The following is a 27966-nucleotide window of genomic DNA, read 5'->3' as shown; positions in this document are numbered from 1 at the left end:
TGAATACGGGCCATGCTCAAAATAAGGCAAGTGAGGTCATGCTAACTGAGATATGCCTAACTGTCATTCACTGTTAGCATATTTAAGTGAAGTGTTCCTTTAGCAAACAGTCTTGCTTCTCAAGACAACACATTCCTCCATTTTTTTCAAGCGGTTGCTACAGGGCACTAACTGCCAAAAGTGTTTGTGCTGTAGATTTGCATGCCGTTTGCATGGCATGACTAAGGTTCAGGTGATACCTTGTGAAATACGACGTGACATGACGTGTGGGCTTACTTCACGTATGGCTGCCCCATAAAGAGTGCTTTGGACTGTAGAGAAGAAAACATGCTCTTGACGTGCATGAGTTACAAATAGGGATTGTTCCTGATACCCATCAACAGCACTGAGACGGTAAAGGCTGGAGATATAGTGGATCTCCAGCACAAGCCAAAAAAAACAAGTCAGTTTCTAGACTCAGTATAAAAACAATGAGGTCGTATTGATTGTACCCAGTAGACCAAAATGAAGCATGGCAGTGCCCTAAAAGAATACTTCAAACAGATACAGAGGGTGCTAATGAACAAATCAGACGGAGCCAGTTAACGGTGAGTGTCTGTATTCGTGGAGCTACAAAGCACATTTCTGTACAAGCCCTAAAACACAGCAGACAAACGCTGACCATTTAAAAACATGGGAGTTTCTTCATGGTTTCTTTCATTAAAGTAGAAGCGTGATATACAGCACTTAGCTTAAATGGGTCTTTTCTATGACAGAACACCTACTGTATGTGGTTCCACTGCTGTGACAAGTGCATTGTGCACTTGAGAGTTTTTAAAGGATACATTTGGTGAAATATAAATTTAACATGAATCATTATGTATTACCATGTACGCCAGATGCAGGTGATGAGCCAAGACACAAAATATTTGGTATCTGACATTTGCTTCATTTGTTTAGAATGGGAGATGCTAGGCTAATGTTGCTAACTTATCTCATAAATGTCTTGGGCCTGTAAAGGGTGTAATGCAGATTTTATGTGAAGTTCCAGAAAGGCTGCTTGGAATACTAAGGAATAACCCCATCATGGTACTGGGGACATGAACAAAAACAAAAAATCATGGAACTAGCAAAGTCCCCATTCTTTGGCCCCTTTTTATATCACTGCAACCACAGGTCACAGAACATATGTCTGTGAGAGTCTGTGAGACCTGATGCCTCGAGTCCGAAAATAGATTTAGCAAATATGTTGTATTATTCCATGCACTGCAGAATAAGTGGAATAATACAAAGCAGGACGTTATGCAGATTATAAGGCATCACCAATTGTAGCCTAATTGTTAGTCATTTTACTTTCTTTTCAACAGATGAGATGAGTCTCTCCCATTCTAAACTAAAGAAGCAAACTTCAGATCTCGACCAATCTGTGAAGTTTTCAGGACGTTCCTAGAAAATGCATTTGTTTATTCTCACTTAATATAACTGATTATAAATATGGGCTTTTCACATTTGGTAGCCATATTTCAAAAATTAATGCATGCCCATCATTTAAACGTAAAGTGTAAATTTAGAAAATATTCTGTTCTATGTTTATATAAATGCTAAAATTCATGACAGATTCATTAAATATTATTATTTTTATCAGTGTGCTTATGTATCAGTGTAATATAACTGTGATTATGTATCAGTTTCATCAAATGCTTTTATTGTATTGTATTTTATTTATTGTAGTTTTTTGTAATTTTTGGCAAGTTATGTTCGTTTTTGTCTACCTGGGATTGCTGTGTAAGAAATGTTCTAATAACGTTGTGATGAAACCATTTTTACATCCAGTGTTTTCAGAACATTCCTGGAACATTATTTCTGTAACGCTACAGACTAGCCTTCCTGAACCCTTTTAAAAACATTGCTGAATGTTCCTGAAACGTTAGCTGGAAGATTGATTTTTCATTGATCTATTTCTTTAATACTACTAGAACCTCTTTGTCTAAGAGCATTCGTAACCAATACATAAACAGTTGATTTCCAGGTATTTCTGTAGGGTTACAAATGTGCTAAAAAAGAAAAAAAAAACTATTGCAGATATTTTAGAACAGTAGCCGAACATCACAGAAACATCAAATCAAATACTGGTTTGAAATATCTGTGAACTCAAAACATCTGTCTGATATCAGTAATATGTTGAAGCAATTATCTGCCCACACTGATGTGATTCTGGTCTCATCGTGCATCCCTGTTTAACGAGACACTGGATGTAAATAAAGTGATACTACAACCTGTACATCACACTAAAATCACTACCCGTGGGTCACAGATATATTTCTTAATATTGTCGGAGGAATGTAGGCAACACAGAGCCTTGCTTTAGCCGATACGCTGATACCTCAGCGGTGGAAAGCCGAAGTCCACAGCTGCTTAAAATATCTCTCTACATTAGGATGTCAGCAATGTCAGATGACAGCAATCCCGTTTGCTAAATGGCCTGCATTGTCCACCACTAGCCATCCAAGCCCATTTAAGTGGGAGGAATTTTGCGATGGGACGATTACTGCAGACGATGTTGCCAGGCTCTGTCTCCGCATCTGCTTTCTGCTCTGTTGTTGTCTTTTGCGAAGTGAATGAGTTGAAAATTGTCCTCTATTTTTACGAGTGTACTGTACCTCCGCTGTCCCGCAGCTTTTGCAAGGCTGTGAGGGGGGACCGGTGGTGCTGGCGTTTAGCTCTATGGCGTTGTCATACAGCTTTCCTCCTCTTGACTGCAGCTGGCCTGTTTGTTTTGACATGAGCAGTTCCTGAGCAGCTACACACTAGACAAGGAAGCTTTACATGGAAGACAATGAGGAAATGACCTAGTCATCTGTGAAGATGTGAAGATACAGGCTTCTTCCCAATGAAACCAACAAAGAGGAAGAAAGTAAAAAGAGGAGAGAGCAAGAGAGAGAAAGAGAGAGGAGAGAGAGGGAGGGATGACATCATGGCAAAGTTAGGCAGGAGGATGGAGAGATTCTGTAACGTAACCCTGTAGATAAACACCGGACAGCTGTATTTATGAGAGCGGGAGCTGCAGGCCTTTCCTTGCTTTTGCAACCAAAAAAAAACCAAAAGTAAGAAAGAACAAAGAGGGAAAAAAAAAAAAAACATTATCTGCTCCGGCAAACCGGAAAGCACTAACAGTCAGTTAGTCCCCAGTGTCCAGACACCATGGCAGGATGGAAGGCAGAATGGTCCACAGCCTGCATGCACCTCACCATTACCAGCATTACTACATCAGATCCTGCTTCCTTAACAGGAACAGTTGTGAGGCCAGCTGTCCCAAACAGAATTAGGGGACAGACGGTGGCTCCATGGCATCTTTAAACCCTGTTGTGCTACACACCCAGCTCCAGCACTGACACCCTTAAATCCAGATAATAACACCGAACTTATCCTCACTAGTGTGTCCATTCGCTCAGGACAGGGAAGCAGCTTGTTTATGGGAGTTGGGACTAGGGGGCAGAGCAAGAGTGGAGGACAGCAGGGCGCACCTGCTGGTGCTGAAAGCAAAGGGACACCTCAGACGTTTAAAAGACCACTGCAATCACTTCAGCTAATCTTAATAAGATTTCGAGCAACAGTTGAAACCAGCGTCTCTGTCACTGTAGCTAAATACTCAGTGACAGAAAGTGAGGAAAACACGATGGAGAAACGAAAAAAATGATATCTTACATATCGTCGAAGTTTCTTCTCCGGTGGAGACTTCCTCAGCCAGCCCTGGCAGATGATCTCTCCGCCACTCATGTTCGGCAACAACTGATGGCTACGGTTCTCTCACACGGGCACAACTACTAGTATCCTCATCAGACGATGCGGTGCCGTTTAGGGAGAGCCATCTGCTGCCTCGTTCAGTGATGCCCCGAGAGTGCCAGACGAGCAGGACCAAGGGCCATTTGTTCCCTGAACTTGCCGCTAAAGTCGCTGGGCCAGTAACGCTCTCCGCTTCGGGAAACCAGGGACGGTTGACGGGCGCGTAGCTCGAGCTGGGCTGTGTGTGGAAAGCGGCGTGAAAAGGCGTTATTTTTGTTTTTTGTTTCACACCCGTTTTCTGACCCTCCTCACCCCTCCTTGCCATCCAATTGGCTAATAGTTCCAACTCACCAGCGGTCCAACTTCTTATTAATATGAACTACTGGCCAATCACAGCGCGCGGAGGCGGGGCTATGCGGAAAACGGGTGTGAAACAAAGTGGGCGCACGTTGGTTTTCCCCCGTCACACCACGCCCAGCGAAGTGAAGGGACGACCTGGATTACGAGAGGTGTGGCATCATGTCCCAGAGTTTAAGAGGGAATTAAATACTGACGCAATTAAGAAATTGCACCGTTTTAAACAAATATTTATATTATATATCCTAACTATTTTTAGTTATTTTTTAATGCACATTTACCTTGGTTTTAATGTTGCTTTTTGTGTTATAGCAAACTCATAGCGCCCTCGAGGTTAATATGGCAAGAAAGTATTCAAGTTAAAGTAGCCTTAATTGTTACTAATTTTTTTTATAAATGTAATATCTTTAACCTTTTTATAACTTTCACCTGCTCATTTCCATCCTCAGTATGAACTTGTGAGGAGGGAATCACTGCAGAGCATTTATTTTTAGTGTTTCAAGCTAATCAGATAAGCCATGTGGGAATTTATAGTGTAGTATTAAAATGAAGGTAAACATGTAGTATGCAAATAGGTTACCAATGAACTGTAATAAAAAACTACAGAGCAGATGGTTAGAAAAAGCCACCATCTAGTGGTCAACTAGAGTAGTGTGGCTTGAGTATGTCTACCCTGTTTCTGACAAGTTGTTGACAATCTGTTGTTCCCTCAAGAAGAAATCTCTACTATAGGTTTAACAATAAACAAACTGAAGCCCATACTGGCTCTAGTACATGCGCCTGCACTACATGCATTTATTTCAAAATCAAGGGTATTAATCAGGAATGTTGTCCTTCCTTTGCTTCACACTAGATGTCAGAACATTGCTGTGAGGATTTTACTTTATTCAGACACGAGAGCATTAGTGATGTCGGGTACTGACTGATGCTGGATTGCTGGATCATTAATTATACATCATCATACTCAAACCCCTCCCAAACTTACTGAATGGAGCTCCATCACTCCAGAGAAAACAGTTCTGCTCCACTACCCGATGCCTGGGGCCTTTATGCAATGCTCGGCACTTGGCTTGATGACCATACCCAGCTAACATATCCATGTGGGCCCTGTATGGATAGTCCAACTGGGAACCAAAATGCTTTGTCCTCAGGTTCTATGTTAGCCCCATAAATGGATGCCCACCAGGGTCAGGGTCACCTAGCCACCCACGTACCACCCACGTGAACCCCACATGTTGGCTGGGGAGGCTCATGTATGGCAGCTCCAGGCCATGCCGTTCTATTGAAAATGCTCTTTAAAAAAGATTATACTGTACAAGCTTTGTGGGTGGAAAACTGAAAGCCAGTGTCAGCCATGGGTGCACCTTAAAGCAGCTGAGTTCACTAATGGATCTATGCTCCAACAGTGTATACTTGCATGCTGTAGTTGTGTTCACATTATGGACCACAAATGGCACAAAACAGCTTTCAGGAATTCACCTCCTGCTTTGCAAATAAAAACAGATCCACACCTTTGATCATGCGATAAACAGTGTGCTGGGAACTCCACTTTCTGGTGCTTATGCTCTCTTCCTCTTGCAACCAGAGATGTTCTCTCCCAAATTCAATATGACTGAAAGGTTGAACGGGAACACTGATATCTGTAGATATAATTAAATGATCATCCTCAAAGCTGAGCAGAACATCTGCACTAAATGTACTTTGTCCGGTTGACCTCGAATTTAAAGTTAGGTGTTTTCAGGCTCTCTAGCAACCCTATAATAGGTTGAAGTTGTGGCAAATGTGGTAAAAATCTGCATAGCTTGTGAAAATGCTCGTCTTGACTGCGCACTGCTGAGTTAGGAAATATGCTTTGTGATGTAGACGTTGATCGTTTCAGCCCCACAGATTCCATAGGTTCCATATTTTCTCATTTTTACAAGAGATGGTGTTTATTGCATATTAAAAGATTTGTCAAGGAGCCTGAATGTTCTCATTAAAATAAACCACCACAAAATTCTTAATGAAATCCGAAATAATTTACTATCTCTCACCATCTGCTTCTATGCATTAAGAAGGCATTATTCAAGACACGTGATTCTGCCTCACCATTTGGCCACATTAGTCACACTATTCGGACATATGCAACAATAACAAATCCGTTCCATCATTTTATCACAATTTTCTTCCAGGCTCCTTCATAGAAGGCAGGAGCGTGAAGAGCGTGCAAATGGAATAGTGTCTTTGATGTTGTCGACTCCTAAAACACACTGCAGGTACCTCTCGAAGCCCATCCCAAAGCCACCATGAGGGACTGAGCCGAACTGTCTCAGCTGCAAATACCTAAACAAACAAAGAAACAAAAAAAAAAAAACATTGAAAAGACAAAGTGCGTAGTGGGACATGTGGTTCATACTGAGCTCTGAAATGTATTCGGACCTAAACATGACCCTACCATGCATATGTGTCCTCCAGTCCAGCCCTGAAGAAACACAGAAGAAGAGTAAACCATTTTAATTAGTGAGTGTGAGCAGTGTATAAAAATATTGCAAACATGGTACACAAACAATTAAGCCATAGAAGTCAAAAGCTATTGTTATTTTACTGTATTTATTTATTTATTATTTATTTATTGTTGTATACTTGATTTGCATTTTGTACAACAGACTTTGGTCTGTACTTCTAGCAGTTGCCTGTGTGTTTTGCTAAATTACATGAATCAAAATAGAATAGGACTGTCAGTAACAGATCAAAATCAATCTATTGGCACCATGCCTCATGCCAGGCGTAGACTAAAGGGGTATAATGCCCCCCAGCATGTGGAGCGGTGGAACTGTGGGGGGGGTGAGATCATCTAACATCCTGACCTTACCAATGCTCTTGGCGCTGAATGCTATCAAATTCTCACTGCAATGTTTCAAAATCTAGTAGAAAGCCTTTTTCCCTGGACAGTAGAGAAAGTTACTTTACCCTTGATTTCAGGAAAACAATGAATGAGCAGGTGTCCCAATACTTTTGCCCATCACCTATTATGCTTTTAAACACAGCTGGGATCCAGCTTACAAAGCTAAGTGGCACTCAAACCATTTGTCATTATTAGAAACAGCAGTGTTAAGTCATTAACAGTTATTAAATCATACCATTTTAAAGATGCACGGTCATTAACTGCAAATTTATAGATTATATAAAATAATACATCAAGTTAGGCAACCTTATTTATCCTGAATTAAAAAGGATAAATTGATTCTTCAAGCATTCTTTAGCAAAGGCAATGGTTCTACAAAAGGCCTTGACAATTCAAAAGAACCATTCAAATGCTTAACTGACTAACTTTGCCAGGTTAAAAGTTTTTTATATTGGTAAAAAAAAAACTTTTGTTTATGGTTCTATACAGCATCCAACCCTTTTGTGCAGTGATACTACAAATAACTGAGATAGGTAACAGCTATACCTCTCCATCTGAATCATTACACAGCAACCTGCATTTCTCTTACCGAGCTAGCCGAGTCTTTAATAGCTCTGGTCTTTCCTCTCTGAGAGAACCACCACACAGCTCCCCCACAACGGGCACCAAGAGGTCTACAGCAGCTGCCTGAGAACAAAATTATCAGAAATAACTGCTTGAATTAAATGGTCAGGTAAAGCAAACAGGATAGGTGATCTGATTATGGCAAAAATGTAGTAGTCCTATGAGTGTTTCATGAGAACACAGTTGCAATTACCAATAAATCTAATAAACTTGTAATATACATTATATGGCCAAATGTTTGTGGACACCCCTTTTAATGAATGCATTCAGCTGAATGCATTTTAAACGAACGCACCCATTGCTGACACAGATATACAGATGCACACACAGCTTGTCCAGTCCCTTTAGAGTAGTATTGGCAAAAGAATAAAACATGAACCTATAAGCACCATGTCTAATGCTATGCATAGGCTAGAGAGGTATAAAGCCTCCTAGCACTGAACTGTGGAGCAGAGGAACTATGCTGTCTGGAATGATAGTGCTCCATCCAATACTTTTGGCATGTGGGTTAAGACAGGGAGTTGAGGGTGAGGTGGGTCACTGAATGCAATTAAATCTTCACAGCAATGCTTCAAAAAAGCCTTCCCTGGACAGTTACTCCAACAAAGGAAGGATACACTCTTCATTTTTTATTCTTTAAACCTTTTGGAAAAAACAATGAATAAGCAAGTGTCCCAATATATTTGTCCATATACTGTACATACATAATGATATTCAATTCATGTTACCAGGTACAGATGGAATCAAGTGTGCATTGTCATCAGACTTTTAGCTCTTCAAACATTGTTTCTCTTGAACTGGCGACACCTGGCTGCATGACATGTCCCTGGGTCGTGTTAAAAACCTCAGCCAGTGTAACCATGGCACAGTCACAGAGTCCACAGTCCACTTCTGTCAGTTCATGAAATATTTGGCCTGTTACATCAGCCCAGTGACCTGAAAGTGTTAGTACTGTAAAATAAAAGCATTTCCATTTTAACAAATCACTGGAACTTTACTCTGTTACCACATATTTCAAGTCAACCAAGCATTGAGCACCTGGTTCTAACCCACTGGAAAGTCATTACAGACCCTCTGCTGGACCCCTTCAGTTTGCATACAGAGCCGGCAGGGCTGTCAGTCAGGGTGTGAATGTTGCCCTGCAGTTCATGCTACAGCACCTTGACAGTCCAACACTTGACCAACGCTAAAGTTCAGTTTGCCAACTTCAGCTTGGCTTTTAACTCTGTCGCGACAGAGCTTCTGCAGGTCAAACAGTGAGGAAAGGTGTAGCTAGGAAAACAGACCTGGTCTTAAGACCAGTGACTTTAATGTGAAGTGTGAAGATCCTGAAATTGGTTATCTACAGCCAGGATGTTGAGCAGCTAGTGTCCTGGTTCAGCAGACACCCCCTCTCTACATCCTCAACATCAACATTAATGGCTTAGGGATTTATACTGTGGAGCATCATATACTGCCCCACCATATCCAGTAGAAATGGACCGGTGTTTGAGGCCGATATCAATCTCAGATCATCTCTCAGCTAAGCTTTTCTGCAGCGTTCTGATACTCACTGTACTGGATTGAGTAATGTACACACATGGACAAAATTGTTGGTACCCCTCGGTTAATGAAAGAAAAACCCAACATTGGTCACAGAAATAACTTGAATCTGACAAAAGTAATAATGAATAAAAATTCTATGAAAATGAACAAATGAAAGTCCGACATTGATTTTGAACCATGCTTCAAAAGAAATATTTTTTAAAAAGTAAACTAATTAAACAGGCCTGGATAAAAATGATGGTACCCCTGAAAATAATGTGACCAAAACATTGAACATTGAAAAACATTGGACTATTTTCAATTTTGTCCACGTGTGTTCTCTAAAGAGTTAGTGGTGTTAAAAGGCTTTACTCTGCTTCCCCGTGAGGCATGCTAGTTTTATGCAGTCTACAAACATATGAGTTTGAGCCAGATTCTATAGATATACAGGGAGTTATCAAGTTAATCTTGATAACCTAGAGAGCAACTGAAGAAATCCAACACACCACAGGGCCTAAAGATCCAGTTCTATACAGTGATCACTCAGTTCATCCACACATCATGCAAAAACATTTGGTTTTGATTGTCCATCTCACAAGAACAAGCCAACTCCAGCACATAATCAGGTATACTCTGCCATTTAGGACATTAATAACAACAGGGTCAAGCACTCACTTTGGATATCAATTCTTTGAACCACTGCCTTCTGGTAGAAGACTTAGTATTACCGAAGTGAGCACAACTAGACATGCTAACAGCATTTTCCTCAGACCTGTGGTCCTTATTAATCACAGTGGACACCTTGCCCTTTAAATAGAACTTTACAACCCACCCTTACTGGGAGCTCCACTAATATGCACAGATTCCTTTGCATGCATTTTGCATAATTGTACTTTAGAGTTACACAGAGCAAACCGACATGGAAGAATTGTGAGTTAGAAGCTTCATTAAATGGGTTTCCACAGCTGCACACAAGCCTAAGGTCACTATGCACACTCCAAGCATTGGGTGGGGTGGTGTAAGGCACGACTGTGGACTCTCTTGTGCTGTGAAAATGTGTTACAATGATGAATCTACTTCACAATCTGCCAGTCTGATGGACTAATCTAGGTTTGGCAGAGACCAGGAGAATGCTACCTACCAGTATAGTGCCAACAGTAAAGCATGGTGGAGGAGGGATAATGGTCTGGGATAATGGTCTAGAGCTGTTTTTCAGAATTGGGACTCCAGTTCCAGTGAGGGGTTAATGTTGATGCTTCAGCAGACAAAAACATTTTGACAAGTATGCACTTTCAATGGACGTCTGGGGAAGGCCCTTTACTCTGCCAGCAAGACTGCGCCTCTGTGCACAAAACGAGTTCATGAAGAGTTTAGTGTGGAGGAGAACCCGAGGAGCTCTGTGAACCTGCAGGGAGCCCTGACCTCAACCATACTGAACACCTTTGGGATGAATTCACTTGCAATCCAGACATTCAACTGCAAGCCAGCACTTCCCGCAGACATATTTCAAAACTTTGTAAAAAGCCTTCTAAAATGAACAGAGGCGGTTAGAGCCGCAAACATGCCTAATACTTTTGGAATGGGACGTGCAACAAGCTCAGCTAGGATGTTCACATAATTTTGGCCAGTACAAAGACACTTTTTTTCCAGTTTTGATGGTAAATGTAGCTCTTCGGTCAATGTTACCGTGTGTTGAGGTTCGTCCTGGTTGTCTCTTGCGTAAAAAGGCTTCAGATCATAGGGGTAATCAGTTACAAAGACTGGAACCTCCCCACAATGCTTAACTAGGAACTTCTCATGCTCTGTTTGAAGATCACTGCCCCACTATTGAGAAAAAAAACAAGAGAGAGCATGAGATATGCACTTTACTATGTCAGGAGAAGTAAGAAAAGAGCTTTCAGTAAAAGGAAACCATTTATGATTTACTTGCCTCTGGTTTGAAGATAAACTGCTGGGAACTGCGAGTCAGAATGTCTATTGCCTCTGTATAAGAAATGCTACGGAACACAAAGCAATTATCAACCATTAACATCAAATAGCATTTAAACACTGTAATAAGAGTCATCAGCAATTGTTTCCTAAATTCCACTGGCCAATAAAGATCTAGGATATTGCCTGACAATATTCTAAAGCCTAGTTTTCATATTTTTCAAGATCTGAAACCATAGCTATGTTACTGACTTTTCAGAGATTTGACATGGGGGAAAAATGTCCACACAGCAGGTAAAAGTGGCCCAAATCCAATCTTTTTTTTCTTTTAACAGCAAAAAAAACACACTGAATCTGAATTTCCAGTTCAGATTTGGGACTCTTTTATATGTGATATTGAAATCTTAGTCTGAACAGCCAGATCGGAATTCATGTGACAATCAACATTTGTCAAAAATGGATGTGGAGGAGAAGGGAAAACTGCACTGAGGGAGGTAACAGACATATCAGGCATATTCAATAATAATAATAATAATAATAATAATAATATATTTAATAATATATAATCATCATTATTATTATATTATTATAAATATTGTATATTTCATAAATAAAACAAAGGAACACTGCTCTTTTGTGCATGTGTGTCATTTTAGGAGCATGACATGTCAGATATAAGTCACATTAAAAAAAACAGCAACAACAAAAAAATTTATTGTCATATGTAAGTCATATTCAAATTATGAAGGCCTTAACAATTAGCTGACTAAGGCCCAATTCACACATATCCAAATATTTTTATATATCACGAAATTACAGATTTTAAATAATTATATATTTGTAATAGAACAGATTTTACATTTATTCATATGTGGAAATCTGAAATCTGTGTGTAAATGTTGGAGTTTTATTACTTATGTAGTTTACTATATAGGGAGTAAGGAGGTCTTTGAGATTCAGCCAGAAACATGTATGAATGTATGAGTTTTTAAAAATCTTGACTTTGTCCTTTTTATGGACGTGAGGCAAACGCGCAGACAAAACATATCGGGAAAGGTGTGGACAGGGCCTAAGTGACTTTTCCGTTCCTACTTGTACACAGGTGAAATGCCAATAAAAGCCTCTTGACTTGACCCGATCATGAATATGAATATGGGTAAGGAGAACTATACATACACATGAAAGTTTCTTTTCAGAATGAGGTCCACTTTTTCCTGCAGACAAGAGACAAAGTTAAAACACTTTTCTTCTATTTCAAAACCATTACATGTCATCTCACAAGAGCCGCGTGTCTTACCCTGTGACCAGGTGAGACGTATTTGTGAAATAGCTCCACATCCTCTGCACAGTGAGAAAGCAGATGCTCTGTGCTAGTCTTGAACAGATCCTCCATGAGCTATGAAACAGAGTAGCCCTTTAAAACCCACAGTACATTTACAACACTGCACATTCAAACTATATAATAGCAACCACAAACCCAACACAGAGTAAGCACTTGCAAGAACCTTCCAAGGGAATATAAAACAGAAAATGAATAATAGCTCGAGAATACCTAAAAAAACGTTAACATTGCTAATAATTGATGGGAGGTACTAGAGGCCAGTTAGCATTATGCAGATGAAATGCTAACTAGCCCACAGTAGCTATTATTAATTTTTAGTCCTATTGGCCTTTAATGTTTAATATTTCCTTATAAGCTGGTAAAGTTCACACCAAAGTCTTGTAATGGTGTTGTTTATTCACTAAGACTTGAGTAAGGCTCAGTGGCTGACCTTTATAAGGTCCTCCAGGGACTCTGTGAAGGAGATTTCTGCCTCCACCATATAAAACTCGGCCAGGTGCCTCCTGCTCTGGGAATTCTCTGCTCGAAATGTTGGGCCAAACGTGTAGACAGACGGAAAAGCTCTGCGGTATTCAAGAGTGAAATGAACAGTAACAACAATGAGAACAGAGATGTACTTGTACATTTAAATACTAAACTTTAAACTTCCTATCAACATTAATCACAAGATTTTTTTTAGCTGAAACTCTTAATTATTTTGAACCTCTTATTTAATTTTGTTGGACTGCCCATGTAGTGTGAATTTCTGTGAAGTTCAGTGGACTAGATAAATTAAAAGGGAATCTTCATCTAGAATGACATTTTCATTAGAGATGCGATCATTACCGATCCGGTAAGATAAGATGAGCTGCTGATTAATACATTCAGTAAAATCCCTTTATTTTTACTAGAAGTTTCTATAATGAGACATTCTGGACTGATTGATTTAGTTTAGTAGAAACTTCTCTTAAAATGTTTAATATTTCATAGCCCAGTCTGATGCACATCCCTGACCAATCAGCTCCCAGTTCCTTTAAAACACTGCAAGTGGCTTTGTGAATGTAGATGGTGAATGTGATGTGATTGGGGTTTCTATAGCGTGTGTGTATTAGCATTAGTGCTAGCCTCCACACGGTTCTGAACGCGTTGTTCAGTGCTGGTTTAAAAGCAGAGAAAGGCAAGTGGTTCTCCCGTCATTAAAACAGAGCGATTCAGTGATAGTTTTATAAAGTTTCAGATATTATGGTCTGTTTTCATCTTCCACTGTAAAATAGTTCCACACTGCCAACTCTCAACTCTTTCATTTATCTTCTGAGAATGTCCACACTGCTGCCAGCTGGACAATAATGTCTGTTAACGGTGCATCAAGAACACAAGATGATGCTCTGACCACCATGGTAACAGAATTAACTTAAAATAGTCGATACTCGATTTATTAAAATATGCCTGGATGGGATCAGGACATCCCTAATTTTTATCTTCTCATGTCCAAACTATTTGTCTATTTGATAGACTAAAAAAATATTAAAAACAAAACACTTGAACCACTACAAGATCAAGAAGAGCAAAATCCTCACATCTCCAAAATGGCAAATATAAGAGAAAGACAAAAACATCTTAATTTTTCAATGAATGGAGTAATTAAGATGCCTGACAAGTCAAATCCAGGATTTTGTTCATCTATATTTCATGGAAAACAGCAATTTCCATTAACCAGCTGTTCTGCTGCTCTGGGTTTCTGAATTATAAGGCTATTGTTCTGAAGCCAAATATCCAGTTTCACTACAACTGTAGCTCATTAAAAAAATAAAGCACCTTCAGAAGACTACATTAGACAATGTTTGCCAAAAACCTATTGATAAATTAATGAGCATCCATGATCAATAAATAAAGTTCCATGTTAGACTTATGTACTTACCCGTGTAGTTTTGATGATGGACAGTAGTTTGAACAGCCAACAGCGTCCAATCATTTTATTGTTATGGTCTTTTTCAGTTTTTGCCTGGTCTATCCTTCTTCTACTGATACAACCCTAAGTAAAACTTTGAAGTCTAATAATCCTTACCCTGTCATTACTTCCAGGTGCAGCTGCCCAGAGACAGTGAGATAGGAGGGCACCGAGAAAAAATGAGGATTTTCTTTATCCAAGCTGTGTTCGTTGCCTGCAGGCTACCAAGAGAACAGATAAAATGTTCAGCTTAGAGTGAGTAGAGGACAGTTAAGACGATAGATAACATCATAGAAATACCAGGCAATATACAGAATCAGTAAAGAGGAATAGATCTATCTATTAGCAAAAAGAACTGCATTTTGTCCTCATAGCAGCTTCAAGGGTTCTAGGAAGAAAAGCTCTACACCTTCTAAATCATTTCTTGAAAAAAATTGGGCCATTCATCAAGAAGGACAGGCTCACTGTCATGCTAGACAGATGGAGGCAAAGAAAAATACATCCAGGGCCTAAAATCATAAAGAACCGCAGTGCAGACCATGGATCACAAAGCCTTTCTGATGTGCCTTTTCTTGCTTGAGAATATGCCATCCTCTCCTTTCAACCATAGTGCTTCTTTCTTTGAGGTTTCATTGACAATAAGCTTTATCCCTAGCACACACACACACACACAATGTGATTACCTTCAGAAACTGTTACGTAACTCATACTTCTTTAGAAGGTAGGAGATCATGGCTAAGGACTACCTTATGAGGTTCATTTACATTATAGATTCACTATGCTTACTAATCCAATTCATCTACTGCCACTGTTGGCCATCTTAAAGGCCTTTAGTGGTCAGTTATTGGCTACATAACTGCTGTTACAGCCATAAAAGTAACAATTAAAGTACTGTCGGACACAGATGGAATTGGACTTCCATCTTTAACCCATCTGTGCAATGAACACACACACGCGCATACACACTAGTGTGCAAACGTGCCCAGAGCAGCCTCCACTGTGGGCACTTGCTCACCCGGGCAAACCCAGAAGTCAAACCCACAACCCTGCCATCAATAACCCAGTGCTCTAACCACTGAGCCGCTGTCCCTAGCATATAATCACAAGCACAAACTATGTAACTGCATTATGAGGTATGAGTAGAGAAGTATCGGCCGATATTCAACCAAATTACAAAATTGCTGATCGGATAATTTGGCCAATCCTGAGAGCTGGTCAGATTATATGATTCATAAGAGTCTCTGCAGTTCTACATGATGCCCAGGGTCACTGGACCCTGCAGCTCCTCATTCAACTGCGAGATGGAAAGATGGACTCTCATACACTCAGGCTGCAGACAACCATTAAATCCAGAGTAGAAATTCGCCCCTAATCGGATACACCTCACAAGAGTACAGCATCAAGCCCAGTATAGTGAGTATCAGTAGAGCTAGCAAACACAGCTAACCACACTGGGCTGCACAGTGCAGTTCCACTTGGGACTTGCAGACTCTCGCAGCGAGTGCTCAGAGTTCAACAGCGTTTAAATGTGTTTGATTGCAAAAAAGTAAAGAGACAATGCTCAAAAGATTACAGAAGCTCTGCACAATGATGCATTAATAAGTAATGCCTGTTAATGAGGCATGCAGCACTCGATCGGCTGACTGAGCTGAAAGAACTCGGCTTTGAAAAACACTGATTGGTCTATCTTTAGTTATGAGTTTTTTGTGCATCAGACCAGTGACGGGAACGGCAGTACAGAAGAAGACTTACTTCAACCTGGAAGAGTTCTCCTGCTCCTTCGCAGTCATTTGAAGTAATTATAGGCGTGTGGATCTGCACAAAGCCATTGTCCTGCAACAAAAAGCATGATGATATTCAGTACAGGAGGAATACCTGCAGCCATTGAAACAGGCATCTTAAGAAATAACTGACTAAAACTTTACCCTGAAGTATGAGTGGACGGCAGCAGCGGCTTCACTGCGTATCCTGAGTAGGGAGCTGAAAGCATTGGTTCGGCACCTCAGGTGAGGAAACTGTCTGATGTACTCCAGAGAATGGCGTTCCTTGATCTTAAAAGGAAAGTCCTGCAAAAGAAGCTGTGTTACACCCTGCCTTAACTGCAATATCAAAGTTAGGCCCTCTTTTAAATAATTGGGTTTCTATGAATAAAGAAATTCAAATCTATTTTGCTTTCACTCACTTCAAACCTCACCTAAACCTTTGTGTTTCGACTACCTGTTTGAATCACAATAATTATGCGTCATATTTAGCATTTTATTAAATTCATGGCATTTACATGCCACAACTATCCAGAGCTACTTACATTTGAATCACGTTACACAGGTAGACAAATTTAGCGTTAGGTGTCTTGCCCAAGGACACTTATTAGGACAGTGAGGGGAGCTTGCTTGGCCAGAGAATCAAACCCTAGTCTGCCATGAGGAAGGCAATACAGCAGTCTAGTCACTGCATTAATTTAAGAAACACACAGCCAACCAGCAAGATCTAGACTGGTTTTGAATGAGACAAAATACACTCAGGGTAACCAATCAGAACAGATATCATTTACCCATATCAGTCTTAAATGCACAGCAACAAAATCAGTCTGTTTAACCAAAGGAGTAAAGAGAAGTTGGAGAATAGTCATATAAAATGATGCATATCTGGATAAATTAATTAACTGGAACCACTAACATTAGAATTGCTCATCTTTATGCGAGTCATGTGTTTACAATTGTGTCAGTATCCCGATTACGGGTCACCATTAGCTCCAGCAGTTACTTCTTTGGACAATTCACTGAAAGTGATCAACATATATAACTTGCCACAGGATTGCACTCCCCGACCACTTCAACGTGCCTGGCTTGTAACTCCACACTCTGGTTTTGTCTGGGGCTCTTTTCCAAGCTCCCAGTAATGTCAACAGCACAGCCAAATGTAAGTCCTCTTAACATGGAAAGACACAGAAACCAATTAAATCCAGCTCCAGGCTGAAGAGGACTTGCTACTGGAGTCTAGCAGTTCAGAACATGCATAGTGAACTGAATGGGTAGGGAGATCTCTTACCTAGTATTTAGGTCTGAGTTGGCTACTACTTGGAGAGGTGTCAAGGAGCTTCCATCACTCACGTGTAGAAAGAGATGGTTCTTCTGTGATCTGACAGAACGAACCCAGCCCTAAAGAGACCAACCATTCAATGAAAATACAACATCAGCTGATTTATCGATGAAGTTCAATCCTCAGACAGCTCTGTTAACACGTTCTTACCTGTATTCTGATGTTAGAGCCAGTTTCCAGGCTGGACAGAGCATCCCGGATCCTAATTTTCCTAGCAGAGCTGCAGTAGTGCTGTTTACTGCCAATGACACACGGACACAACCATGATGCAGAAGCAGCTCTGCGGAATAACGTTAACGTGCTTATTAGCATTGTAGCGCTCAGTGGGAGTCAGTAACTCGTCATGAGAATAAAAGGTAAATTCACTGTCGTTAATCCAGGATTACAAACTAAATAAAACTCCAGATATCTCTTTCCTAGGTTTCAGGACATACATGCTGCCCCGAAAACAACTTCCGACTTAAGCTCCGGCCTATTGGCTGGACGTTGCCTCGTGCTTTAGATTAGCCAATCAGAGAGAGCTGCGGCTTCTGGGAAATGTAGTTTATTAGACTCTCAGTTGTTTCCTGTCACTTTACAAGGTTAAGCGACCTGCTGAATTTGAAATGTATAGTTAGATAACATTATATTATTATTTATTGATTTTCTATGTTTGAATACTACAATAAAATAAAACTAAAATTAGTAAAGTAGGGGACAGCCTTTTTGTTAAAAAAAAAAATTGAAAACTAATAAAGGAAACCAACATACATAATAAAATGTATATACATGTTTTACAATGTGCTTATTTTATCTTTGCTAATTGTCCATTCTTATTTTACATTATAATTATAATTTTGGGCACCTTTTCAGCAAATCATTTTGCACTTAAATTCTATCGTTCACGGATTAGTAAAAAAAAAACAAAGACATTTAAATAATCAATGTGGCCTGGGCAAAAGCTTAGGACACCCTAAGCCTTGGCTCAGATTTGTTTTGACAAGGTCTCCTTAATAAGTATTTAGGAACTGTGAGCTGAATCAAAATCCCAAACTGTATAAATTGTCTGACGCCTTCAAACCTTGTGCTGACATCCAAAAAGCATGGGCTTCCTCAAACAACTGTCCTAACATTTAAAAATATAGTAATCAATGCCCATAAGGCATAAGGCAGCCAGCCTGTGGTTTCCACAACCTTCATGGAAGATTCAGAAGGTAAACCCCTTACATTTAACCATTTCACTAAACTCAATGCATGCTACAGAACATGTTGCTGCTGCATGTCAGAAGAGACTGGATCTTTGAGGCCAGGCATATGCAAACACTTTATACACAAAAGTATTGGGACATCTGCTCATTTTCTGTTTCTCCTGAAATCAAAGGCATTAAAAATAGTTTATCCTGCTTTTGCTGGAGTAACTCTACTGTCCAGGGAAGAAGGCTTTCTACTCGACTGTGGATCTGACTGCATTCTGCGACAAGAGCGTTAGCGAGGTCAGGATGTTGGATGATCGCCACCCCTCTTCATCCCCAACTCATCCCAAAATCTGCTCCACAGCTAAATCCTGGGGGCCTTTAAACCCCTCTAGCCCACACCTGGCATTGGGCATGGTGCCAATAGGTTCATGTTTACCTGCTCCAGATATTACAATGACTAGGCAAGCTGTGTGTGTGTGTGTGTGTGTGTGTGTGTAAATATATATATATATATATATATATATATATATATATACATCTGTGTCAGCAATTGGTGCAACCTAAAGTAGCTAAATGCATTCATTATAAGGGGTGTCCACAAATATTTGGACATATGGTGTGGCCATATGCATACATAAGGTTTATTTGTGTATTGAATGAGTAAGGTTGTCAGTGAGTTAGTTAGTGGGATAATGTAGGTCTTCAGAAAGGGTATTTTTGTTATTATTATTATTATTAGTTTCACTTTAGAGAAAGACAAAAGAGCTACCAGCACATTCAGGATTCCAAGAGTCCACAAGTATTTCCCCCTGGCCAGCTGAAATTTGCTGAGATTTGTTAACGCCTTAACAGTGCCCGGTTCTCCTGCAGTCAGCACAATGCTTTGTGTGTTTATCACGCTATTATAGGTTCAGGGTGAATTTGATGAGAGCAGCATTAAACTGAGAGTCCCCGGACGGAGGGTCCGGCAGCTCCTGTTGGACACCAGTCGAAGACTTATTTCTCACTGTCGCCTCATAAAGCAGGGATGTGTTGCAGTAGTGACATCTTCATTTGGCCGCAACTACGTGTCCTTCATACTCCTGTGGATTTCTATTATAAGCCCTTTGGAATACATTAAGCAGCCCATCGACTGTTCACCTATACATCTATCAGCTTAAACGCAGAGCTTGTCTTTGAATAAGTGAATGTTTATAGAGGAGCACACGCCTTCAGACAGGCTGCAGAGCGAGCTGAAATGAGCCTGCAGTTATATTTGGAGCCACCGGGTGGCGCAGCAGCTCCATCCGAACTGTGTGGTGCGTCAGTGCTGCATCAGCCACCAGACAAATCTATTTAATTACTTATTTATCAGCTGAGCATCTTTACGAATGTTTTATTAATGTAGGAACAGTGTCTCCACGGGCTTGGTCTCACCACTGGCAATGCCAATGTTATTCTTTCCACCGAGTAATTTGAGTGGATTTATCCCCGGCCCTTTCTGTGTCAGAGATGGTGATGTCAAACTGCTTCAGGATTTTTTTTTGTTGATTAGAAATTGTTATTAAGCCATTTTTGCAATAATTGGCATTTTTCAGTCACATAAAACATGCTGCAGAAATAGTGGCACTGTGTTCTTTATAGATCCTACTTTATTTCACAGGACCTAGAAATGATCACATTAATCTAGGCCGCTAAATGAGAGCTGGTCCAGATAAGCTAGCGCTGGCTAACATGGTGTAATCTGTCATATGCTCATGACATCCAGGTTGGAGAGTGGGGTAAAATGTGTGATTATGAGGAAAGTAGAGTAATGCTAGACATAGTTTTATGTTTCATTTTAGGATTTTATACCTCTGTACTGCGTCATCGTGTGGATTTCTGTATAGAAATGAAGTAAGTTTTGAGAAATCGCTGGTTTTGCATCCTCTGGTTAGCAAAATTGTTCCAAACCCTGGCACTGGCACTGTATCAATTATGAGGGGTTTTTTTTGTGGAAGCTGAAATATGAATATTGCTAAATTCATCCATGATGTGGGTGTAGCACAGTGGGCAACACGACAGGGTCCTTAAGCAGTGCGCTTGTATTCCCTATGCACTGATCATGTGATATAGGCTAGGAGAACTTCATTTGGCAAAAGCTGACTATGTAGCATTTTGACCTTAAAATGACTTCAGAATCATTGCAAAGCTCCACTGACCTGTAATATGGGGGCATAGCGTCACTGTCATTGATACGTCTTTGGAGAAGCAGGCTGGACAATGCTTGCAAGAACTGTGTAACCCACGTCTTATGCAAAGTGCAATATTACACTTCACAACTGCAGTAGAAGACCAGGAGCAAGAAATGCCAGTTAACACTGTACTGTTTTAAAGCCATTTATTTTGAATGACCTGATCATGTAAGAGCCAACACGTTACATTGACAGCAATCTATTTATTAATTATGAATTAATTAATTAACTGCAGCCATGTATCATATTATGTATGTAATATGGGACTAAATGTGATTGTATGGGCAGAAAACAGGCTTATGTTGTGTTCACATTGTGTTATATTGCTTGTGATGCTCTCAGATGATGCACCAGCTGTTTTGACCCCCAAGACACACAATGATGGATGGGTTAACTTACTGATTACTGTTGACTTCCTGTAGTGATGAGTCCTGAAGTTCCCTTTGAACTGAACGCTTTCATTCCCTATGGTTTGGGATCTCACTTAAAATATCCACTTCACAGGGAACTGCTGGGGTGATTGGAATGCACCTTAGGAGTCCCTAGTCAAGACTTTCTAGATTGGCTAGGCAACTGTGTAAGTCACTCTGGAGTGCCAGCCAAGTGGCAGAAATGTAGATAATGTGTAGGAAGATACCTTTTAGACATGGTAGCAACACATTAGCAACACCTGCTTCTTAAAAAGTAGTCAACCCTGACCAACACAGTCTAACCCCATTTGACAAATCTTGCTCATTCAGTTTGTTTGGAGGATTTTGGTGAGGTCCTCTAAAGTCAGGTCCATGACATATTTTTTTTTTATTATAGTTTGCGACTAAGCAAACATACGGCATTCACAAATCCAGACCCAGACTGTGAGAAAAACCATATACTTCTATACTGTATTATTTTAATGAATGCACGTTTAATGGTAGCGTAGGCCTGCTTTTGTACATACTGTTTAGTACTGCAGAATCTGGTTTGATTAGATTTTTCTTTACATATTTATGTGTTAAAAAGGTTTTAATTCTACAGAACCTTTAATGATCTACTGCCCAGACTGCCCAGACTGCCCTGGTTTGGCTCTGAAAAATACATTTTATTTGGAAGGCTGCAGTTATCTTGTTCAGAATAGTGACAGTGGTTTTATTGACAGTGGTTTCTGTTATGGTTGATAAATTAGAGCCTTCCAACAGAGATCATAGAAGTGCATATTGGTGATAGACAATAAATGAGAGTGACTCAGAAGAGACAGAAGAACATATCAATCATATTGTTTCCTTTATTTATTATTAATTTATTTTTAAAATCCTTATACATTTATTACTACAGCAGTGAAACTGCACTATATATGAACCATTCTAACAACTGCATGAAATGCCCTATAATCCTGCTGTAGAGCTCACAAATGCAAGGCTAATTCATGTGTATCTGATTTGTTGTATAAAAAGTTCATGACCACAGAGACATATCAGGCTGCTGTACTGTCCACACCATCCCTTAGGGTCTACATGTATTAGTTGGGTTGGACAGAGCTTTTGGAAGTCCTTATTTGCCTCTGTCGCTTCGTCTCAGTCGATACATGATTAGCCAACACAAACAAGGATCTTGTTTTAAAAGGCCTGAGCTCAGCAGGGGCCAGCGGACCCCTTCTCTTAGGGCAGGAGGGCCCTCACCTTCTGTCTGTCCAACGATACAAGATGTATTGATCCTTTATTCATGGGGACTATCATCAATTCCTCTGCAGTACACCGTCTCGGGAGGGGCATCGATTTTGGCCAGCACGCCTCGTTTAGCTCTGATGAGGCCAATAAAGTGATGTAATTTCAGGAGATGAGTTCAGGGAGCCCAACCCAAAACCAGCCGACTCTGAACGGACTGCTTTGTGTATAATCCGGACTGTCAGGGGACGCCACGCTATGCTTCATACAAAGCCGTTTTAATGTATTCTAGAGCTGTTCCTCCATTTACAGAACAGAACTGTGGCTTTATGGTGTGGCAATGATGACTATTGTTCCTTGGGGTGAGAAAATGTACACACGATATGTACCACATGCTGCACAAGCAAAAGTCATATAGGCCTACAGTCATGCATTTTGAGAGTCTATGTGAGACTGTACACTGCAGATTTTGCTTTGCTCTAACACAGCACTGACACACCTGAGTCAATAAATCAGCATCTGAACTGTCGAATCAGGCGCACCCGTGCTGCCTTACAACAGAGAATGAATGGAGAGATGCAGAAGACAGTGCTGTTCATCAGGATTGTTACTGTAAAACAAAGAATGCATATTACATAATGTGCTGCATTGCTATTTCCTAAGCAGGCTAATGCAACATTTTCTCACACTACTGTAAATACAAGGTCCTCCTAATGTGACCCAGCCAGCAATAATGCAATAGATAACACACACAGAACTCACCTCAGGAAAGACAGCAATCAACATGATTTGGGTGTATTTGTTACAACAGGAGGTGGGTAGAGCAGCTTAAACTCACAGCAAGTCTAAAATCTACTTAAGCTCTGAGTAACTGCAGTGCTAGACTGATCCTTCACACATTCAGCATCTATCAGCACAGGAGTTGATGTTTGTTAGGCTCCATCTTTTTGAAGGTTTGGAGAGTTCTTGGTGAGATGAGAAAGGAAACCAGTTGCAAAACAGTACAGATGTGGTCATATAACCTGGCTCTCCTCCATCCTGCTGCCCACTGCTATGACTGTTTACCTGCATGGACTTTCACATTTCTCTCACATTTTCATAATTTCTGGCTTGATGTCACATGTTCCACAGGATGGAGGAGGATGGGTTCCCCGTTTGAGTCTTGGTTCCTCTCAAGGTTTCTTCCTCTCGATCTGAGGGTGTTTTACCTTGCCACTGTCGCCTTTGGCTTTGCTCGGACCCGGATCCTGCTTTGTGACAACATTCATTGTGAAAAGCACTTTAGAATCGAAATTGAACTGAAATGAATTGAATTAAAATTCAACTAAATATTAATGGTTAAAATGGTGAGTAGAAGCCCACCCATATGTTACATTTGCTCAGGTTCCATCTAACTAAATATATTAAACTAGCCACTGCTCACCTCTACTTACAGGACATTTCAATCTTTATTAATCTAGTCCACTTGTTCCATCTTTTCTTGAAGGCACCTTTGAGTGAGCTACATGCTATACTCTAATGTGTATTTTTATAATAACAACTGGCAATATAAAAGCAAATAAAATGAACGTGATCAGGCTGCAATTGTGAGACCATGTCTGAATCACAAATGGTGAGGAAAGTGGAGGAGTGTTGTAAAGGTATCAGTGTTTGTGCTCGCTATTGATCTTATGAAACTGTCATTGCTTAATGTTTCATGAGCTTAGCTAGACAAATCCTTCAGGAGAAGGCCAATATCTCTGCAGCAACACCTAAGCAGCCACATATCAATTCCAGCCTTTGTTTGTGGAGGGCTGATAAGAGAAAGCAGGACTTCAATGCACCCATTATACTGATTTTCCTTGATGTGATGTCCTACAGGCTGGACTCATCTCTTTTAACTGATTCTTTAAGCCTGTGGGAGGTCAGTTTTGTGTTAATGGTAACGTTAGCATTAATGTTAATAGAAAATAGTGTAGCATATGAAGTAGCTTGTTAATAGCATGAAAATAGTAGCATGCTAAAAGCAGCGCATTAATAGTAGCATGTCAGTAGTGACATATTGATGGATGCTGTTTTATAGCTTGCTAAAGCAATACTATGAAAAATTGGCATTTCTTGCTTCTCGGCTCGCCTTACAGTTGAGAAGTGTACACTGTCCAAATTCTACTGATTTTAATTTTAAGTATTATGCCAATAATTACAAATTACATTATTTATACAGTATTTTTCTTAAATTACAGTCAATTATTACAAATTATTTATTAATTAATTTGTAATTTAATTATTTGTCATTTTAGAGTAAATTTCATTAGTTGTATATAAAAACAAATGCCTGCAAAACAAAACCACCGATTTTACAGATGTTTTTTTTTTTTTTTTTTTTAATCAGACATCCCCTAAACAAATACACCTTCCCCATTGGCTCCTCGCACCATCTGCTTACATACAGGGTGTGTCAATGACACTCACCCACTCACCGTCAAAGTGTTTCTTCCCTAGGGCTACCTTCACTTAGGCACACTTCTATATGATGTTTAATGCTTGACTGGATGTTCTCAGTATTTAATAACAGTAATAATAATAATAATAATAATAATAATAATAATAAATAATAATAATAATAATAATGCTAGTAGTTATTGACTTTCTGTAAACAGCCAAATGCTATTTTAATTTTTTTGCAATTAATAAACAAATTGCTGGGCTTACTAATGAAGCAAAAAGAGTTTGATCATGTGATTAGTTCTAAATGAGAGTAAGACCCCCCCTAATATTTGCTATCATCATAACTATACTATTACATAATCCTGTTACAGGTATAAGGCCAACCAGTGAGGACTACATTAGAATTCAGTGTTGAACTGTATAACACGCAGGTCATTCAGTGCACTGTATCATTACCAGAGTGAAAACTGCCTTTCCATAAGCACAAGGTAAGATCCTTCCAATGCCAGAGCACTCTGTAAAATAACCTTCTTTTGTATTAGATACAAACACAGTGAACAAGGGTGATTTTGATCTGAATAGAACACGAAAATGAAGATAAGCACTTTTCTTTGTGATAGGCATCAACCAGGTCCTTTCCCGTAAGTGAAATATGGCTATAACAATGAAGGCTGCAGGACAACAGAATGAATATATGTAATTATGAGTAGGGCTCCTACAAAGCATTGTCACACCTTGGCATAGTAACAGCTCTTTTTTTCACCATCACCACATTCTCAGAAACTACTGTAGCCTTCTGCTTAAACCTTAATTAACATACATGAGACTGGTCCCTTGGCAGTGGGAAACTTGGCTGTGAAGGTGAGAATCCGACAGCACAGCAGCTTCTGGATAAACAAAAGGCAAGGTTAGTCAGAAACAGCTGAGGGATTTATCATTCCGACAGAACCAAAACACATCCTAAAGCAGTCAAGGCACGTGGATATGTAGCCCATGTGGCACAATGGGACAGCATGCAGTGTTTCACCTGGTAGAACAGATCCAAGTGCTGTGTCATGACAAAAGGATAGCAAGTGGCGTCCAAAAGCAGTTTGAGAAGTTTACATTGCGTGGAGGCTAATTCATCTCTGATAGATGTTTAGCAGCTGCTCTCTCAGTGGACATCTCCACACAAATTCATGAGTAATTACCTCTGTTTATGGAGACAAGACCCACTACTCACTAATTAGCCTTACTATAAATTACAGTGCTTAGGCCCTCCACAAGGGCTTATTTTGAGAACTACCCTCTGTGCGCATATGTCTCTAAGAGAAATGTGTTAACCAGAGTCTGAACTGTGATGAATCCGTAATGCAGGGATATTAACAGCTTTAAGCGAGCCAATTCTGCCTTTTTTACTTTAGGTGGACAGTGGTCAAACAAGCTTTTTTATAAGTAGCCTAGTGATTTAACATGGATGCTTCAGTAGACAGTGACTGGCCACCTTTTAATAGCTGTAATATGCTGGGAAAAAATGGTTTGTCATTTTTAAACATTAAATGGTTTCATTTAACTTAAATTAATTCCCAAATTTGTTGTTTAGCAAGCAGTATTCTACATCTAGCAGGATTCAAACCTCAGAAACACTTCAAATCTATATTGGCATTTCCCCCTTTTACAGTGTAGGGGTCGACAAAATAGCAATGTGACATTTTTATGGCGATGCATTTTTTGGTGTATATTATGCAAATTGTTAATATGTCTAGACAAAGGGTATTTAATTAAAATTTAATAAGGCCCAGTCCGAGAAAATTTACTCAAGCCAAGGTCCAGAACATTATAATGTCTAATGTTACATTAGCATTATGATTCAGTGCCATAGCCTGTATACTGAAGTAGAAGCTATATCAACACTTGTCAATACATGTCAATATTTATTTTCCATTTTTGACTGAATTTGATGAATTATATATCATTCTAAATTATCGAAATATTTATAAATAAAGACTCTAAAAAATATATATTTTTTATTTTAATAAGTCTGTCCTGTTTGGATTTCCGTGTATGAGGGTATGAGGGTTTTGTGCTCCACCTTTTTACATTTACATTTATGATGGTTAGCAGATACTCTTATCCAAAGGGTCTTACAAAAGTGCTTTGCTGTTTACTTAAAAAACACCCATAGCTACTTTGTATATGTTAGTATCCAAAGGTTCCCTAATCTTTGGACGCTACTAAATACAAAAGTCAGTATGGAGACCACGATACTCTACATACACTACAAGAAGCAGCTCTTCAGGCAACATTTGAGGACAGCAAGTAATTCAGTCGTTCAGCCACCCAGCAAATGTTTGCTCCACCACTACAGGACCCTGAAAGAAAAAAGGCCTGGATGCTTGTCTTCCATGGATCTTAAAGGAAGGTAGGTCAAGCCTCATAATGTAGATTTGATTGGCTACAGTGCCACATGTGATATGTACAATTCATGCAATTGGTCTGAGTGTTTCCTGGGCCGCTAAACCTGTACACTGTAAAAAAATGGAACTCAAAAATTTTAAGTAGTATTCAAAAGTAGTTTTCAATCATTTATATTTGTTTACAAAATCATGTGAATGTAAAAAACATGTATTCTCTGTAAATGAACAATCCAACTGTTATTTTAAGTTTTATGCCAAGAATTACACAGTATATTTATCTCTCTTTTTTTAAAAGAGTATCCATAATTAAACATGCAGATAATTGTATAAAAGCTTGTGTCTGTACTAACACTGAAAGTTTTTTTTTCATTGTAATTCTAGGGTAAATTTCACAGCTGTAAATTTCACTACACTGTAAAAAAAAACTGCCAAAAACAATGGCTGGCAAAAATATATATATAAAATTAAGGTAAACTATCTTCAATTCGGGGGAAAAACAATAAATGTCCACAATTTTTCATTGAAGTTTCCATTAAAAAACACTAAAAAAGATTTTAAAAGATTTTTCTTGAATTATTACAAACACTTTCAGTAAAGTGGCAGTGCTAAATGTTCTGCAGCAAACAAATACATCTTTCCCATTGGCTCCTGGCACTGTCTATTTACA

General features: G+C 39.6%; 2 protein-coding genes across 3 annotated transcripts in view; both read right to left on the bottom strand.

The window, feature by feature from the left end:
- Positions 1-3990, bottom strand: part of gab2 (GRB2-associated binding protein 2) — a 64923-nt gene extending 60933 nt beyond the window's left edge. The window contains exon 1 of the mRNA XM_072691824.1: positions 3685-3990. Within this exon, the coding sequence (XP_072547925.1) occupies positions 3685-3756 (72 nt within the window). The 5' untranslated portion in view covers positions 3757-3990. The remainder of the gene's footprint in view (positions 1-3684) is intronic.
- A 2033-nt stretch (positions 3991-6023) lies between these two features.
- On the bottom strand, positions 6024-17893 carry nars2 (asparaginyl-tRNA synthetase 2, mitochondrial). Of its 2 annotated transcripts, XM_072691825.1 has the most exons (14): positions 17599-17893; positions 17398-17507; positions 17157-17277; positions 16275-16415; positions 16102-16182; positions 14467-14570; positions 12853-12985; positions 12378-12476; positions 12257-12294; positions 11082-11148; positions 10838-10975; positions 7593-7690; positions 6554-6580; positions 6024-6441 (listed from the first exon to the last, which is right to left on the bottom strand). In XM_072691825.1, the coding sequence occupies exons 1-14, from the start codon at positions 17758-17760 to the stop codon at positions 6297-6299; spliced, it is 1464 nt and encodes a 487-aa protein (XP_072547926.1). In that variant the 5' UTR covers positions 17761-17893; the 3' UTR covers positions 6024-6296. The 2 variants fall into 2 exon arrangements, with proteins under 2 accessions (XP_072547926.1, XP_072547927.1); XM_072691826.1 differs by lacking the exons at positions 6024-6441; positions 6554-6580 and having other exon boundaries at positions 7603-8578.
- Between the last annotated feature and the right edge of the window lie 10073 nt (positions 17894-27966).

This window comes from Salminus brasiliensis, chromosome 11 (genome assembly GCF_030463535.1).
Source record: "Salminus brasiliensis chromosome 11, fSalBra1.hap2, whole genome shotgun sequence".
In the NCBI taxonomy this organism is placed as follows: Eukaryota; Metazoa; Chordata; class Actinopteri; order Characiformes; family Bryconidae; genus Salminus; species Salminus brasiliensis.
The sequence above is the reverse complement of the archived record's forward strand: the minus strand, read 5'-3'. Positions and strand labels throughout refer to the sequence as shown.